The sequence below is a fragment of the Trachemys scripta genome, chromosome 5 (genome assembly GCF_013100865.1).
Source record: "Trachemys scripta elegans isolate TJP31775 chromosome 5, CAS_Tse_1.0, whole genome shotgun sequence".
Classification (NCBI taxonomy): domain Eukaryota; kingdom Metazoa; phylum Chordata; order Testudines; family Emydidae; genus Trachemys; species Trachemys scripta.
In genome coordinates, this window is record NC_048302.1 from 29866395 (window position 1) to 29885791 (window position 19397).

At 43.0% G+C, this 19397-nt stretch overlaps 1 protein-coding gene across 5 annotated transcripts in view; it reads left to right on the forward strand.

The window, feature by feature from the left end:
• The first annotated feature begins 4931 nt into the window (after positions 1-4931).
• The window catches only part of NPNT (nephronectin), a 90109-nt gene continuing 75643 nt past the window's right edge, over positions 4932-19397 (forward strand). The window contains exons 1-2 of one of the 5 annotated variants that reach the window (XM_034770821.1): positions 4932-5218; positions 7629-7729. In XM_034770821.1, coding sequence (XP_034626712.1) covers positions 5145-5218; positions 7629-7729 — 175 coding nt within the window. In that variant the 5' untranslated portion in view covers positions 4932-5144. The remainder of the gene's footprint in view (positions 5219-7628; positions 7730-19397) is intronic. The other 4 variants (XM_034770816.1, XM_034770818.1, XM_034770819.1 and 1 more) reach the window with 4 other exon arrangements.

Below are 19397 nucleotides of genomic sequence, written 5' to 3' on the forward strand. Positions count from 1 at the left end.
TGGAGTTATATCACTTTAAAGTGAATGAAACAGAATAGAAAATAAGGTTCCAAAGTTTTACAAATATCTTCAGATGCAGCATTATCTCTTTGCCAGAACTCATAGCAGCCCATGTCCAGCCTAAAAACACCCCAAAGAATCAGATTAAAGACTGAACTAAGTCCTAGGTCACACAAAAATATGACGTTCTGTAGGTGTCTCTCTAGGTGTTTTAACCAAGTTTGTTGCTAGAAAGATACAAATGCCATTTCCATGACCAATTTAAACAAGGCATAAACATATTAGAAAATAATTTAGAAGGACCATACTATAGCTTATGCTAACATATAGCATGGTTCTGTAAATCATTTTACATTTGTCTATGCCTCCAATTAGTCAAGTATTTCTTGCTGCAAAGAATTTATATCTATTTAATGGATGATAAAGATTGGATTCACTGGGTGCTTTTGTCCAGAGAACAGATATAATGCCTTTCTGGTTGTTTTGGTCAGTTTTGCTTTCTAAGATTCTTGAGAAGCTCAAGGAGTTCTGACTTGTGAGCTGGACTCATGCCTCTAATGGCTTATTAAAGTCAAACAGTGTGGGATGGCTGGTATTAGGGCCATTGTTGGCTGAGATAACATTTGGGCAGCCTGCCATCTCCCTTCAAATGAGTTGCCATTAGGACCATGCTCAAGAACATGTCTTCATGTTGGAGATCTCACCAGTTATTGTCCCCTTATTGTTTTAGTTAAGGTTACTGAGAAGGAGTTGTGGTGCTGCAAGTTTGACTTCTTTTGAGGTTCTCGTGGTTTCTTGATCCCTAACAGTCCGCCAGGTAGCTTGGGTACTTGCTATTGGGCTTTGTTTTTATTAAAAAAACAAACAAAACAAAACAAAAAAATCTTCCAGTGATGGGTAGTCGATAGTGATCGGGTATCCATGATGGGTTTTTTAAGGATCTATCAGTAGCTTTTCATATAGTTGAACATAAAGTTTTGGGGTTTTTCTTTACCCATCTATGGGCCCTTACTGGATTATGTATTACCAGGCAAGAGAGTGCAGTGTTGATGTTCAGGGATTTGGTATGTACGCCTCTGTTCTCACTTTACTGATAAATCACTGGGGAGGTGGAGGGGGCGCAGTGTTGGACAATTACTCATTAGCCTTGATGGCTCCCTTGTACCAGGGTTCCAGTCGGTCACCCACTGGAGGGTGATAGTGAGATGGTTTGGGCTGCAGTGCCATCCCTCCATGGATGATGCATAGCTTGGCATTTTTTAATTTAATTTTATTAAAATTAAAATAAAAGAAGTATCTGGTATAGATGCAATGTGTAAAATGAGGCATTGAGACCTATATGAGGAATTTCAATAACCGATAACCTGAAGGCTTATAAGAGCCATACAAGACTCATTACATTATGGGAACAACAGGACTCCACGATTATGTAGAAAACCTTGTTACAGAAGCATGACTAAACCATGCTCCTTAAGATACTTAGCTCTACATTGATTTCATTGAACCCAGATGTTGTGGTGTGTCTGCTTTCCCAGTGCTTGGCTGAGCTAGGGACTTGGATGAGAGCAAGCTGGCTGAAACTCAGTCTGGAGAACACAAGATATTGGTGATGGGTTGTGGGAAGCACTGTGTTCAATGGTGTCTACCCTCATTATTCAGAGGGCTTGCCTGTCCTTTGTTCAAAAGGTTCACAATGCAGAGGGTTCTCTGGATCCCTTCTTCTCAAATAGCATCAGTGGATAATCATGTTTTTTCTAGACTTCAGTGACTGGCACCAGGAAGAGCTCAGATAGACCCTGTTGTAGAGGACTTGCAAATCCCTTTTTGGGATTATCATTTTGGTCCCACATACAAAATACCTTTGGGACAAAGTTGACAAGAATCCAGTTAGAAAATTTTGTAAAAGAAACGCACAGTAAGATAGCTGTGGAATGAAACAGTGTGTCTTTCTGTAGGCCCCATTTCTTAATTGAAAGCTGTAATTTATTTAAATAGGGAGAGAAAACGCTCAGTATTGTAATGGAATCCAGGAGACTGCTGCAGAATTATCTCTAATGACAGAGTAGTCTTTAAAGAAACTTTAATTAAATATAAAAGTCTACTTTTAAAGAGTCTATTGCAAGTAGTTTCGGATGAAATAATTGTGGCACTGTCAACTTTTTGTACGTTTATTTCTTATAACAGAGAAAATTTCTAAGTAGAGATGGTAACTTTTAATTTGGTGCTATCATGTCTGATAGTCATGTGGGTGGGGTAATAGTTACGTATATTAATTTTATATATAGTAACTATTAGTTTAGTTGTGAAGCAAAACTGTGGAATTAAAACTAAAAGGCACATGGAAATAGCGGGACAGTTATACAGACAACTTGGACTTTGATTCTTTGCCTCTGCTCAACTTCATAGGGATCCATGTATGCCACAAGTATTATAGTAAGAACAATTGAGAAAATATTCACATCATTGCCTAGAAATGAATATGAAATATGTTTTACACATATGCCTGAGTGTGATTCGGTGTTTGGGGTTCTCTGGCACCTGTGGTCATTTTGTGTCAACTGGATAGGGTTCAAGTGCATATGGGGAGGAAGGATGGATTTGTGATTAAAGTATGGAGTTGGAAGGTATGAGATGTAGGTTGGGTTCCCAGCTCTGTGGCAAACTTCTTATGTGATCTTGGGAGCAAGTCACTTAATCTCTCTGTGCCTCAATTTCTCTTTATATACACTAGGGGGTGAATAATAGTAGTACCTTAAAAACAACAAGGAGTCTGGTGGCACCTTAAAGACTAACAGATTTATTTGAGCATAAACTTTCATGGGTAAAAAACCTCACCTCTTCCGCCCAAATAAATCTGTTAGTCTTTAAGGTGCCACCGGACTCCATGTTGTTTTTGTGGATACAGACTAACACGGCTACCCCCGATATAGTAGTACCTTAATCACCTGGGTATTAGTCTTAATTCATTAATGTTTGTAAAACACTTTAAGGAAGCTGGATAGAAGTTACTGGAAGAGGCTGATTCAGCACATCCCACCAGCAGGATTTCTCTGGATCCCAAGGCTAAATTCCTCCTGGAGCAGTGTCCATGGCTGGTGCTGTGCAGTGTAATTGGCAGCTCCCAGTACCAGTGGAGGTAAATTTGACCCCCATTTTCTACTGTCACAGATAATTAATATCATTATGTATCTGTCCAACCACTTGAATTTTTACTTGTTAATACTACAATAAAAACACACACAGCCTATTTACAGGAAATCTTCCATAAATTACTTTTTCCACTGTGAATGGCTAGGTCCATAAAGGGATCTCTTAGAAAACAGTATCTGTGACCTCATATTAACTTGTATTTAAGAATAATTTTATCCAAGTACTTTTACTGCACCCATCATAGTAATATTGAGGGATCATGGGTCCAATCCTGCTCCCACTGAAGTAAATGAGTTTTGCCATTAACTTCAATGGGAACAAGTCCCATATGCACAAATGAAAAATGGTACAAATTCTGTCTGAAAGGACCCATAGTCTCCATTGTTTACATAGGTCTCTTAATTGACCCAACTTCTAAGAACAACTACGTGCATTACTCATAATAACATCAATTGTTTAACACTGCACTGTATTATTAGTGTCAACTACTGTACTTTACTGTATACACAGAATACATACTTGTGTAATCTGTATAACTATACTGTGCCAAACATCAGTCTGTGTACTTACAAGTGTATGCTTTCTACCAATGTCAATAAACAGGTGTCTGCAGGAGTCATTAAAAAGAAATTGTTCATTAATATATTTTTGCTAGGTATTCGGAAAGACTGAAATGTACCATAACCAGCACTTGGCACTGTGGTATGTCTTTGATAATGAATAATTTAAAATTACAGTTTGCATTTTAAAAATTATTACTAGTGACCTCACTTGTACACACCTTTGCCATCTCTCTGGCCTGGATAAAAGCCGTGCGTTATACCTGGATGCAAAGCCCTTAGAAAATTCCAGCTGGTACAGCAATACTAGCTACTGCCAGCACATCAAACCTGTCCTCTGCTCTCTATACTGGTTTCCCTTAGACTACTGAGTCAAAATTCAAGATCATTCATTATTTTCAAGGAGCTCAGTGTCTTAAGCTCAGGATAGCAACTCAACTAAAATTCTGGGCTGAGGCTTGTGGTTGAAAACTGTGCCCCTCTGGCACCATGGAACTACCACCAGGGCAGAAACATGAATAACCCTCTGGAAATCAATGTAACTTCTCCCACGAGTAAAATAAACAAGGCTTGGGCTGCAGTACAATTTATTGATTGAGGGCATTCAGTACCTGCTTAGCACCTTGCAAAATCAACCTTCCTTATACTTTAAAAAAAAAATCATCCTGCCTCAATGGCTCGGGCTGAGATTCTGTGAGGCGCTTCTAGGAGGTGCAGCAAAGCCCATGGAAAATGGAAGGGGCGCGGGCGGGCGGCGGCGGCTTTAAGCCCATCCAATTCTGGGCAGTCCCGGGGGCTGCTGCAGCCCCTGGCGGGAAGTTAAACGAAACGCTGCAGCCGCAGGTGTTTGGTAGCGCCGTTTGGTAAGGAGTCATTTGTACAGAAGCTGCGGCGTGGCTTTAATCGCTGCCAGGTGCATTGAAGAAGCAACGTGCTAGGGAGGAGCCCTTTTGCCCAGCAGGGGCTGTTACGGATCATGGCGCGCCGACACCGTGCTTGGCCCCGGGTGCCCAGGGCTACCCCCGCAGGCTGCAGGCGGGAGAGTGCCTCTCTCACTCCCCGAGCAAGGCCGAGCGCAGGGGCTCGCTGGAGCTCGGGGTTTGGGCTAGACGCCCCTCCGCGTCCCCGGCCGGCCCGACTGCGCCCCTGCAGGCTGCCGGCGGCGCTGCCTCGCCGCCTGCACCGCCTGCCCGCCGGGAGGGAGCGCGAGGGGCTCGCGGCTGCCGGAGACCTGCTGCCGCGGCCGGGCGGCTCCCACAGCAGCCGGGATTAGCAACAGCCGGAGGCCCCCGCAGTTCAGCTTTCAGCGCGGCGGGACGGAGGGCGGCGCTGCGAGTGCCTGAGAGAGGAGCGGCGAGCAGCTGTGCTGCCCGGCATCCCTCCTCACGCCGCCGCTCGAGCAGCAGCCCCGAGACTTTTGTGCTCCCTCCAAACATGGATTTATTCTTCCTGAGGTTACTCGCGGTGGCCTGGCTTCACCTGGAGGCTGCGGCGGAGTTTGACGGAAGGTAAGGCGCACCCCCCTCGCCAGCACTGCTCTGGCCGGTGCTCCCAGGGGTCTCCCAGGGGAGGCAGGTCTGTGGGGAGGTTTCCCTGGAGGTTTTGGTTATAACAAAATGTAACGAAAAGCACCTGCACCCCCTGCTCTCAGGCTCGTGGGGGAGAGAGAAAGGTACAGGGCTGACACCTTGCAGGCACTTGAATTGCGGGGATCTGAGTTGTGCAGTGGAGTTGATAGAGACACCTGTGAAACCCAAGAGACTAGCCATTCAGCTCTCCGAGACTCTGGCAGAGCCAGTCCTGAACAGTTTGCATCTAAACATAGTCATAAGTTTTCAGTGGAGAGATCCAAACCTATTTTTTCCCCTCGTGGTGGGAAGCTAAGAAAAAGAACTAAGGCAAACTCAACAGTGATTGTCAGGTCATAAACAAGTTAGTCTCATTGTTTGTACCTTCAGTTTAGCAAATGATTGAACAGCTGCAATTCATTTTCCTCTTTTGAAAGTTTGACTTACCTAATGGCATGATTTTATTTTTTTCTAAAGAGAAATCTATGATAGACAAAAGTGAAGAACTGAATAAACTCTTTTTACATGTGTGGTGGAGGGATGAGATTTACATCTTGTTTTTCTTTCCACCACTAAAAAATTGTGTGTCCACCCCCGATTTAACCTTCACGAGTCTCTCCCGCCTTTCACACTCATATATTAGTGTTAAAATAATTCTGAAAAGCTATACATATAATATTAGTGTCTTATATGAACATATCTCAGATGTAAAGAGATATGCATGCTATGACAGGTTTGAACAACTCCAGAGTTCTTATAACTTTATTATGCAGCTGATACTCCTACAGGCTACATCAGTACAGCTGAAAATTCCAACCTGTGTATTATCTATGTATAATTTATCACAACAAGTCCTGGATGATTTGATCCTTTAGAGGGTCATTAAAAATGTATGTAGACGGTCTGACTGATGCAAAGCATTCTCACTTTTGGAGAGTGGAGTTCAAACTAGGGTCAAAAACAAGTGAAGCCTTGAGGTTTTAGCCTCCAGTGGAACCCTCTCTACATTCTCTCTTCTCCACTCTTCTTCCCCACTCCCCAAGCCAAAAAAAAAAAAAAAAAGCAGCACACCTGGCTGTCATAAAGCTTACTGTGGTCTTGAAATGAAGACTGAATTGGTTTCTTGCTTCTCAAGACTTTGTTGACAGAGGTGAACTAGCTGAGGCTAGTGAGAAGTAACACACCCTCTTGCACATCACCTGGCATAAAGCAGTTTAAAAAGGTCTGAGGCTTGGTAGGCTGTCTTTCATGGCATCTAAATTATACACATTTTATTTATTTATACAAAGCGTGTGTGTGTGTACGTGTGTACACACACACACTTTGTATGTATATGTGCCTATAAATTAAGTGGTGTTCTTGTATATAATTTTTGTTACATCATTAAGTGCTTATGGACATATACTGCAAGATTTTTTTTTACATGCTTCCTATAACATACAAACCAAAAGTAGTGCCAAGAGGCATTTAAACAATGTACTGTATTGAAAAAAAAAATTGCAACTCAAGTTTAAACATGAATCTAGATAAATGAAATGTGAAAATGAGTGTTGAGGTGAAGGAATGTGTGTAATCAGTATTGTTAAACTGTGTCAAATGTAGTGAAATATTTAAACACAAATCAGGGAGTAGTTCATGTATAATGAAAGACTGAATAGGTTTTCAAATGAAAACACTAACTGTTTTACTGTACATGGAAATCAATTAACATGTACGTACCAAATATTTATTTTTATAATTTGTTCAAATACTGTTTTTTCTTTTTTTACATTGTTATTAAAATGTATTTATTTTATGACATTGCTTTCTGAATGTTTAAGACTCCAAATGTAACCTAATTAATTTCATAGGGACGAGGCAAAAAAAAATTAAACTCCCCTTTTCCCATTATTGCCTGTTTGCAAGACAGAAACTTGTCTTAATTTCTGATATCTAGGACAGGTTTCAAACTTAGCCATTAGTTCAGATTTGTGAAATCAAAGTTGAAACACTGTTGATGACAGTTTATTACTTATAAATTTGGTAAAATTCAGATATCTGATATTGCTTATGACCATCCTGTGAGTGGCAGCAGTGAGCACGCTACATAGTATATTAGACGCTGCTATTTCTGGTTTTAAAATGTCTCGTCTGTTAACACCGCCCTCTCCCCCCCACACACTGTCCGAGTTCTACACTTGGACAGAAAATGTTTTCACCCTACTCGCTAATATTAAAGCAGCTATGTTAACCAGAAAGATACTTACTTTAAAAAGTAACATGGATTTTCTTTAGAAAGGATTTATGAATTGTAGATAAGGGTGGTTTTTTTTTTTTTCCTTGTTTGTTTTTTTTAAACTATCTTGTGCAGGTGGCCCAGACAAATAGTCTCCTCTATGGGATTGTGTCGGTTTGGAAGTAGAATTGATTGCTGCTGGGGCTGGGCCCGTCAGTCATGGGGGCAATGCCAACGTGAGTATCATCACTGCTGGGGCTTTTGGCCACTTAGAAGGGGCTTGTACACACCTATTAATAGCTTTCACATATTCACATACACACACACAATTGCAGGGTTTCTGACATAAATGGGGCATATTTAAAGGGACACGGTCAGGTTAAAACAACATATATTTTAAGAACCAATTTGTGTTATTAATAGCACCATAGATAATTAAAGCTGAAAGAAATATTGAACCTAATTTACTCTTTTGCTGTTAATACTGTTGGTGTATTTTTGCATTAAATTTTGTTTAGGCAATGAAAATAGACTAGTCAGTTTCTCTTTTGTTTCTCATCAATTTTACTTTCTGGCTCTCATGCCCTAACAAAGGGCTGCAGTGTTTTGGTTTGCAAAAACTGCAGGGAGGAAATATTTACATCCCAGGGAAAACAAACAACCTATTGCTGGAATTTGAACAAAAACATCTTGGAAATGTTCCTTATTGGTGTTAGGTTAAAGCCTTCTTTTATAACCCAATCTCTGGGTTTAAATCAACCTGACAGTGTCCTTTTAATAGATCACATATTAATAGAGACATATCTGAATTTTTTGCATTGTTATAATCCTTGTTATAACTATTGATAATCATATAAATAAGACTTCATTAAATCAATTTTGAAAATAGCATTACACTGGTAACCAGAGCAATATGAAAATGCTGATTTTTTCCAGGGTGGGAGAAGGAGATCTCAGTTACATTTATAGGTTTTTGTCCTGAAAACACTTAATATATACTTAACTCGTGAGTAGTTTCCCGTAGGTATTTGCAGGATCAGACCTTTGGAAACTTTTGCATTTTGATCCAGCTTGCAAAATTAGATGAATTTCTGCTAAACAATATACAAGCAGAGCTAAGAGGTGAACATTGATTACTGCTCATTTTGCAGTGCTGTGAAAGTAAAGCAGCAGGTGAAAGAAAGTGGCAGTGGAGATCCCAATCTAGTCTCTAAGCAAAGATTTTGGTCAAATCTGTAAATAACAATAACAGTTACCCCTTATAAAGGGAGAAGGTTAATGCAATCCAGCATTTAATGGATAATAAAAAGGTGACTAATTAAAAATAGATGTAAAGTGCTGTTGGAAATATAACAAGCATGGAATTGTATTTAGCACATCATCAGTCCTTTGGATTTTAGAACTGCAGTTTGTAAGAGAAAATAGTCATTTACCTGATATAAACATTTGTAAAGGGAAGGATTGCACCCAAAGGTAATAGAATCTATGGCCATCTTTTATAACACAAATATACAAATTAAAATTAAACAGAGAGCATGTGTGTCATACTACAAATACTCTAAGCAGCAAGGTATAAGTGAGTTTTACTATATTTAAATAGTATTTAGTTCTCACTTTTGTTGTGATAATGAGCTCAGCTCATCACGGTGGCAACATTCAGATTGAAACCAATCTGTATTTCATATTTGACCTTCAATTCCCCACCACTGCCAATTCTGCTTTGATGTACATCCTGTATTATAGTTTCAGGAAGTGAATGGCTCATGGTGATAATGGTACAAAATACATAACTAAGTAAGGAAAGTGAATTTTTATTGCCCCATAGCAAAAAGTAATGAGCTTAATTCTTTCAGCTTTGTATATAGTTGGCATGAAAATGTCCCTACAGTTCTAGGAGTAAAATGTGATACTGTCTTGAAAGTTACAGTGTTGCTGTCATAAAGCAATTAGCAGCTATCAAATGGGAGGGTGAAAGGGTCCCTCATTCTGTCTCTTGGCAGCATGGAAGACATCACATAAACTTTAAAGATTTCTCCCCCTTTTCCTTGTGGTCTGTATTCTCTTTAAGTGTGTATGGTCCATGTTTCAGAATTATGGTAGTGTTCTGAATATGTTTCAAAGACACAATTAACAATTTTCTAAAAGAAAATAGAAGACTATTCCATCTCTAAATCATATTTTCATAATATTTCTTATTTAGTCACAGCAGCTGTTTTTAGTTAACCCATAAATTGTCCATGAAAATCTGACATTATATATCTTTCAAAATCATACTGCTTAGATTTGATTCAGGCACAGAGTTAAGTCTGAAATTATTCTAGGGCAGGGGTAGGCAACTTATGGCACGTGTGCAGAAGGCGGCACGCGAGCTGATTTTCAGTGGCACTCACTGCCTGGGTCCTGGCCACTCGTCTGGGGGGCTCTGCATTTTAATTTAATTTTAAATGAAGTTTTGTAACCTGGTCCTCGCTGGCCTAGGCCCCCAAAACGCCCAGAGACCAACGGAGTGCAGCACCCGTGTCCTTTTATTGTTTGTGTCCGTTCCCACCACCTACTATTTACAAGTATTTACAGAGACCAACACTCTTGGAGACTACTAGCTTCCCAGCCAGCAGGGATCTAGAACCCACGCTCCTCCCTTTCCTGTCTTCCCCCCGCTTCCTGTCTCTTAGCCAGTTTTATAAGGCAGGCTGGCTCCCCAGGCCTGCAGGTGGATCCCCTCTGGTAATCAGGATGTGGCCCTTCAGCCATTCCAACTAACCCTTTTTCCTCTGGAACAGGGCTAACAGCGGCCTGGCTTGTTTCTCCTAGCCAGCACCCTGTTACAAGCTTCTTAAACATTTTAAAAACCTTATTTACTTTACATACAACAATAGTTTGGTTAAATATTATAGACTTCTAGAAAGAGACCGTCTAAAAATGTTAAAATGTATTACTGGCACGCGAATTAGAGTGAATAAATGAAGACTCGGCACACCACTCCAATGCACATTGGAAGAAATAACCCCAACTATACATACAATATGATCGGGGCTAATTTAGCTACAACAAGTCAGGAAAAAGATCTTGGAGTCATCGTGGATAGTTCTCTGAAAATGTCCACGCAGTGTGCAGAGGCGGTCAAAAAAGCAAACAGGATGTTAGGAATCATTAAAAAGGGGATAGAGAATAAGACTGAGAATATATTATTGCCCTTATATAAATCGATGGTACGCCCTCATCTCGAATACTGCGTACAGATGTGGTCTCCTCATCTCAAAAAAGATATACTGGCATTAGACAAGGTTCAGAAAAGGGCAACTAAAATGATTAGGGGTTTGGAACGGGTCCCATATGAGGAGAGATTAAAGAGGCTAGGACTCTTCAGCTTGGAAAAGAGGAGACTAAGGGGGGATATGATAGAGGTATATAAAATCATAAGTGATGTGGAGAAAGTGGATAAGGAAAAGTTATTTACTTATTCCCATAATACAAGAACTAGGGGTCATCAAATGAAATTAATAGGCAGCAGGTTTAAAACAAATAAAAGGAAGTTCTTCTTCACGCAGCGCACAGTCAACTTGTGGAACTCCTTACCTGAGAAGGTTGTGAAGGCTAGGACTATAACAGAGTTTAAAAGAGAACTGGATAAATTCATGGTGGTTAAGTCCATTAATGGCTATTAGCCAGGACTGGTAAGGAATGGTGTCCCTAGCCTCTGTCTGTCAGAGGATGGAGATGGATGGCAGGAGAGAGATCACTTGATCATTGCCTGTTAGGTTCATTCCCTCTGGGGCACCTGGCATTGGCCACTGTCGGTAGACAGGATACTGGGCTAGATGGACCTTTGGTCTGACCCAGTACGGCCTTTCTTATGTTCTTAGGTTCTCTTCTAAAAAGTTGCTGACCCCTGTTCTAGGGACTTCTGTTTTAAAAGGAAGTTAATAATTATTGATGGGCCTCCCTTTACTTATTTATTAATTGACATGTCTAAGTGACTTTGTGGGCATGCTTTCAAGTCTACTTACGAAATTTTCAGAATAGCAAACAAAATCCCATTTTTCATGTATCTTCTGTTTCAAACTCTGTGGAATATTTGGTATTTTATTCCTGATATCACTGCTTCCAACAGAGTTAATGGGAAAGTATGTCAAGGCTACAAAATTATTATTATCATTACTTATTTAACTGCAAGGAGGCATCTGATCCTAATGCTTTTAGAATTCAATCATAGAAACAAAAGGAGTCCGATGCTTCCTACATGTGTATTTCATGAACTATGGGGAAAATGGTTATATTGTTTTCATACACACAAGTAACCATATTATTCCAGTCTAAATTTTGTATTAGCATTTTATTTTAGATTAAGGAAAATAACAAAACAAGGAAGAACAAAAGCTAAGTGTTCATGAGATAATACATAGTTAGTATTGTCTCTGTAACATGCCACATCAACTATGCCTGACAAAATGGCAGCAGTTCCTACAGACCACCAGTTTTCAATATTTACAGATGTAGTACAAAGAAAACAGTTGCATAGCTAAACCCACCCTTTCTGATGTCATGGTCTCTCTCTGCTGTCTGTTCACATGATGCTACTTATTGCTTTCATTACTGGATGGTACACCCTTCCCCTTTTGCTACTGATTCTGTTTTTGAATGATGTTAAAAGCTTAGAAACATTGACTGGCTGCAGTTCTGATGTCATTATTTGGGTGGCATTATATTATAAGGGGCGGCTCTGTTGCAGCAAGCGCATCTATACTAATCCCCACTACATAAATCTTTTATATTTTTTCTGTTTGGATTTTGGAATTGAATAGGGATGACATCATTCACAGTGACTGTAAGAACTTTTTTTTTTCCAGATTCCCTTTAAAATATTTTGTAGACTAAAATGGGGGCAAAAATCCCTCCCCCTTCTCTCTCTTCTGCCATATTTTTAAAAACATAAAACTCCAAACCCATCATTTAATCTTCTTCACTCTCAACTAGCTTTTCAAAAGAGCTCAAAGATGGATTTTTCAGTGCTCCATGCTCACACTTGGGGCCACATTTTCAAAAGAGCTCAGCACCTAGCAGCTCCCATTGAGATACTTACGGCCAAATGACTTCCAACATGCTGAGCTCTTTTGAAAAACTGACAGTTCCTTTTGGTGCTTAAATGGGAGCCGAATTCTTGTGCGGGATGGGGAGGAAATCTGGCTGATTGTGGATGCTGAGTCCTTTTGAAAATTCTGTCCTGTAACTCATGATGGGAGGTTAAACTAAATGAAAGTGAACTTTTCTGGTGCAGGCAGCTAAATTGCAAATCTGCCCCCAGCTATGGGTGGTGGTGTTCAATATGAGAGATCAAGCTGGCATAGAAAAAGGCAATCGAGGCCTTGCTGGGAACTTTCAGACTTTTTACTGTACAGCGGGAAATCACCTGCTCCCATTATGGTAAAATACAACTCCCAGTGAGAGCAGAATCTCTCTCTATGAGCAGGGCTCTCAATATGCACAGGGCTTCTTCTACTAACCATGTGCTTTCTTTGCCACTTCTCAGCCCACTATTAGGTGGAACAAATCTCATTTATGCAAAGACAAAAAGTACTGAGTCAGAATTAAAAATAAACTAACCATGGACCAGACTCAGAAGTGAGAAGGAAGTCTAGAGGGAGTTAAAATTGGGGTAACTTTAGGGTGACCATATTTCCTTATGCTGGATATGGGGCACCTGGTAAAATTACTTCTATTGAAGCAAGTTCAACGCAATCAATCAGAACTATGCAGTACAACGTTCAAATTAATATCAAGCTGACTGAGCCCCAATTAAAAAGAAATACTGCGTAGTTGGATTCTTTTTATTTGCTTTCTTATCTTTAAGGCTTTAGGGTTCACACAGGGAAGGGTGACATACCCGACCTGACCCTCCCCCTCCAGATGGGAAGGGGTGACCGACTGAACTGACCATCCCTGCCCGGCGCTCTCTCCCATCCATGCCTGGCTGGTCCCCGGGACAGACCCGCCTCTCCCATACCTGACACCATGTCTTCCCAAGGCAACACTTGGGGGGGGGGGGGGAAGGAGGCAGGGTGCGTGCAGGGTCACGTGCTCTCCCCTCCCCAGATTTCTGCCATGGTTCATACCAGAATGTGGCCAGCAGGAGCATTTCGGCACTATGTGGGAGGGAAAGGACGGGAGCTGCTTCCAGCCGCAGGGGAGGATGAGGAGGAAGGGATGACCTGGCCTGTGTCTTTGCAGAGCTTATCTCTTCTCCTTCAAGTGTTGTCCCTGTGGGTGCTCCACTCCAGGTCAAGGTGTGTCCCTGCACCTTCAATCGGAGATTTTCGCAGCAGTTCCCATACGGGCCACGCACACATGGTGCCTGCCTTGCACGCTGTCACGTGCATGGCCCAGACTCCTCAGTTCCTTCTCTACTGTCCCTGTCCAGAGACAGAGTTAAGCAGTCCCACTAGTTTCACTCTTCATAGCCTTTATTTAGATAAGTTCTAGTAGTTAATTAGTTTGTTACTTATTTAGATAAGTTTTAGTTATTACTTACCTCCTATTTAAAAAAAAAAAAAAATTCTTTACCTCAGAGTTAGTGACTCCCAATATACTTGGTTGTCCGGCCTCAAGAGATGCATAACATGCAGAGACGCCATCCCCATCCCTGACGGCCATTTTCAATGCGTACGATGTTTGGGGGAATCCCCTGTACCCCAAAAATGCGTACACTATTTAAACTTAAAGCGCGGACCCGCAAGGACAGTGACCTGAGGCTGGAAAAGTCCCTCAGACCCGCATTGGACCCGGGCCAGCAGTCTTCCTCCTGACAGAATTAAGCGCCGAAATCCTCAAAGATAAAAAAACAGCAAAGAAATGACTGGTTTTCTCCCCTCTCAGGGGGCACACATCTTCTAAGCAGTGGCTGACGACTTTGGCTATGTCAGTGCTGGCCGCTCCACGGCTCAGCACATACACTTCTTCAGGCACCTCCAGCACCAACTGCATGTCAGCGGCCACACGCTCCAGTGCCGAGGCTCAAGGCTTTGAGTTGCCCGCCTCCAATGTGGCACCGTCAGTTACCGACAAGAAACCGGTACCGACTAGTGTGACGGTACTGATGCCACAAACTACTGCTGCTGCACCCGTGCTCCCTGTGACATACTTCTCAACGCTGACTCCGCACGTGACACCCCCCCCCCCCCGGGTCTATAGCACTTATACCATTGGCACCAGCTCAGAATGTGGTGCATACGGTGCAGATACTGCCTCAGGCAGCTACGTCAGCTTATCACAGATTGCTGCCGGTACAGACTGTGCATCCTGCATCGGCACCGTCTCAATACACAGCTCCTCACATGCCTATATGTGAAAAATCGGGATAGGGGTGGGGGGTAATAGGAGCCTATATAAGAAAAAGACCCAAAAATCGGGACCGTCCCTGTAAAATCGGGACATCTGGTCACCCTAGCTGCCGCACCACCCCAGTTTCTCCACCATAGAGACCTGGCTATCTCTCCCACCCCAGAGACTCGTCTACTAGGCACTGACCTCTCACTGGGACCGTCGGCACCTTACAACTCGCCCCTGCCCCTTCACACCTCTCGAGTGAGGAGGAGGAGGATGTGGATGACATTTTTGTCTCCACACTATCTTCCTCTGTTAAGACACCTGTGACTCAGGGACATCTTAGATCCCACTCCTCATATACCAGGGAATTCCCACCCTGGTATGGCCACCCATGGATGGGACCACCCTTGGATGGGACCACCCGTATCCTTCCCTGGCCAATGGCCATGCTGGAATCCCTGGGAATCTTATAAGAAACATTATCGCACTTGTCCTACCTCACGCAGAGAGGATCTTAGATCTCCTCCCCAACCACAAACAATGATGCCGAGCTACGAGACAAACCAACAGCTCAGCAAGCGGAGGACATTGTACCTGACTAATAAACTCCGACTAATAAACACTCATCTGTCTCGCCTAAGGAGGCTCTTATGCCTCTGCCACCAACAACAGCTGACGATTTCACACACTTCCAGGACTTGTTTAAAAGAGTTGCCGATGAGCTCAAGATCACTCTTGAGGAAGTGTCTGAACACCAACACGAGCTTACCAAAATTTTACAACCTGTCACCTCTTCCAAAATAGCATTTCTGATCAATGGGACCATCATGCAACCAGCTAAAACCGTAGTGCAGACCCCGACCACTATACCCCCAACCTGCAGGAGAGCGGACTGCAAATATTACATCCGCTCCAAAGGTTCCATGTTTCTCTTTACACACCTGTTGCCCAATTCGTTGCTGGTTGAGGCGGCCAACCAGGAAAATAAACAGCAATATTTCTGGTCTACCCCATCTGATAAGTGTAGCAAGAGGATGGACTTATTTGACTGCAAAGTGTATTCATCTTCCACCTTACAATTTAGGGTGGTGAACTATGTGACTCTATTAGCAAAGTATGACCACAGGAACTACGCTAAATTCGTGGAATTTATTAATGACATTCCTGAGGACAAGTGGCGATAATTTAAAGCTGTGGTCTCTGAGGGACAGACGATATCCCATACGGCTCTTCAGGCTGCCCTTGATGGTGCTGACATGGCTGCCAGATGCACAGCCATTGTCATTTGGCGGGCCTCATGGTTCGGTTCCTTCTCCTTCCCATGGGAGATACAGAGCACTATTGAAGATCTTCCTTTTGATGGCGAGAAACTATTTGCAGCAAAAACTAAGAACCTAACAATGACGCTTCCCACCATCCACAGCGTCTCAACCCCCTCCACCGAACAAGCAGATTTGAAGCCTTGGTCAAGGGTATAGAAGACCTCCCACCCACTCCCCAGCGCCTACTGCAACCATCCGTCCTTTTGGACACCATCTGCTCCCATTCCTCACCAACTGGGAAGCTATCACTATGAGCAAATGGGTCCTAGAAATCATCCAGTTGGGCTATATCAACCCCTTCCTCTCCATGCCTCCCACCCACCCTCCCTCCCCAGCCCTCTTCAGGGACCCTTCTCATGAACACTTGCTCTGTCAAGAGGTGCACCATCTTCTACAACTAGGAGCAGTGGAGCGGGTACCCACTCAACACCGAGGGAAAGATTTTATTCCCGCTATTTCTTCACCGAAAAGAAAAGTGGGGGGATGGCGACCTATTCTCAATCTTCAATAACTAAACAGGTTAGTCAAGAAACAAAAACTCAGGATGGTTACACTGTCAACAGTCATTTCGGCGTTGGAGCAAGGAGATTGGTTTTCAGCCCTCAACCTGCAAGATGCGTATTTTCACGTTACTATACACCATGCCCACAGATGCTTTCTCAGATTTGTGTTGCGCGTGGATCATTACCAGTATAGGGTTTTGCCCTTTGGCCTTTCAACTGCTCCCTGAGATTTTTCCAAAATTCTAGCTGTTGTAATGGCACACCTCAGAAAAAAGGGAATCATTATTTTTCCTTACGTGGATGACTGTCTCCTGAAGTCTCAAACGTGGTTGGAAGCCATTTGAGTGACCTACACAACCGTACATTGCTTTCACAGCCTTGGCCTGCAAATAAACATAAACAAATCTACTTTACATCCTACCCAGCAACTAGACTGCATAGGAGCCCACCTCGATTCCACCACAGGTCTTGCATCACTTCCAAAGGACAGATTTCACACACTGAGCAACCTCCTCATGAGGGTACAGAGCAGCCCACAGGTCACCGCTCGAGACTGCCTACAACTTTTAGGCCACATGGCTGCATGCACATTTGTCGTCATGAACGCATGCCTGTACATTCGATGCCTACAGAGCTGGCTAGCCAGTCTACAAACATCAACGTGCACAGACTAAGCAGACTGCTAACTATGCCCTCAAAAGTCAAAGATTCGCTCATATGGTGGACCCTTCCTCTCAACCTGTTTTTTGGGGTTCCCTTTCTGCAGGATCCTCCCTCCATTATCATCATGACAGATGCATCCCTGACCGGCTGGGGAGCACACATGGACCATCTCACGACTCAGGGCCTCTGGTCTTCTACAGAAACCACGCTTCATATTAACCTGCTAGAGCTCCGAGCTGTCCACAATGCCTGCCTCCAATTTCTTCCCCTCATCAAGAAACACAAGATCAGAGTCATGACCATTGACATATCATTTATGTTTTCCATAAACAGACAAGGGGGAGCTCAATCCCACTCCCTGTGCAACCAAGGCTATAAAATTTTTGAACTGGTGCCTCCAACACAATATTCACATCTCAGCCTCACACCTCCCAGGTTCTCAGAACACTATGGCAGATGAGCTCAGTCGATCCTTCCCCCTCCATCACAAGTGGGAGCTGAACGACACCATTCTACATGACATTTTCCAGAGCTGGAGCTATCCCCCACTGTATCTCTTCACAACTGCAATCCACAAGAAATGTCCAACATTCTGTTCCAGAACAAGTCTGGGAGAGAATTCTCTGGGATATGCATTCATGATCACTTGGCCTGACACTCTGCTGTATTCATTCCCACCAATACCTCTGCTGAACAGAGTGGTTCAGAAAATAAGGGCAGACAAGTCCCAGGTCATTCTAATAGCTCCAACGTGGCCCAGGCAACTGTGGTACCCCTTTCTAACAAGGATGTCCGTCCGTCCCCCGATCTCGCTTCCTCCACTCCCCAACCTACTATCACAACACAGGGGCCAGTTATATCACCCCAACATAGCGATGCTCCACCTCAAAGCATGGCTACTCAATGGCTCTCTAATGAGGGACTAGCAAGCTCAGTACAAGTCTGAGCAGTTTTATTACACAACAGGATACAGTCCACGCGCACTACCCATCTGCAGAAATGGAAAAGGTTCACCACCTCAGACACACCCTTCCGGCTTCCGCCCCTCTTCCACTGATTCTAGACTACCTTCTAGAACTCAAAGTAGCTGGGCTTTCTCTTAGCTCAGTAAAGGTTCACCTAGAGACCATCACAACATTCCACTACAAGGTATATAACACTACTGTTTTTTTGCCCATCCTGTTACCAAAAGATTCCTCAAAGGTATCAAAACGCTCTACCCAGACGTAAGACCACTGGCAGAGACATGAGACCTACACCTGGCCCTCACAGCTTTGATAAACCCTTTGAGCCCTTGGCTACCTGCTCCCTTTTACACTATCCATGAAAACTGCTTTCTTAGTAGCAATTACATCTGCCAGATGTGTGTGGGAACTTGGAGTGCTGATGGCCGAACCTCCATATACTGCCTTCTTCAGAGACAAAGTTACACTTCGTACACATCCTAAATTCCTTCCTAAGGTGCATTCATCCTTTCACCTAAACGAACCTATTCACCTACCAACATTCTTCCCAAAACCACATGCTAATGCATTTGCACACGCTTGACGTTCATAGAGTGTTATCCTTCCATCTTGATAGAACGAAGCTATTTAGACAGATCCTTAGGCTCTTTATAGCTATCACTCAATGATCTCAGGGCAAAGCGATCTCCACCCAGACACTATCCAAATGGATATCAGACTGCATACGTCTGTGATACCAATTGAAATGAGTCCAACCTCTTGCGGCAATCAAGGCACACTCTACTAGATTCGTATTCACTTCCGTAGCATTTTTCTGCAGCGTCCCGCTTTCTGGCATATGCAAGGTGGCCACCTGGGCTTCAGACCTTATGTTTGCTAAACATTATACTCTCATGCAGAATCCATCACTGGACACCCGACTAGGTCATGCTGTTTTATCAACAGCTTTCTTACCAGATTTGAAGTCTGGACCATTCTAAGAGACACTGCTTTTCAGTCACCTGGAGTGGAGCACCCACAGGGACACCTCTTGAAGGAGAAGAGGAGGTTACTTACCTTGTGCAGTAACTGCCGTTCTTCAAGATGAGTGTCCCTGTGGTTGCTCCAATACCCACCCTCCTCCCCTCTACT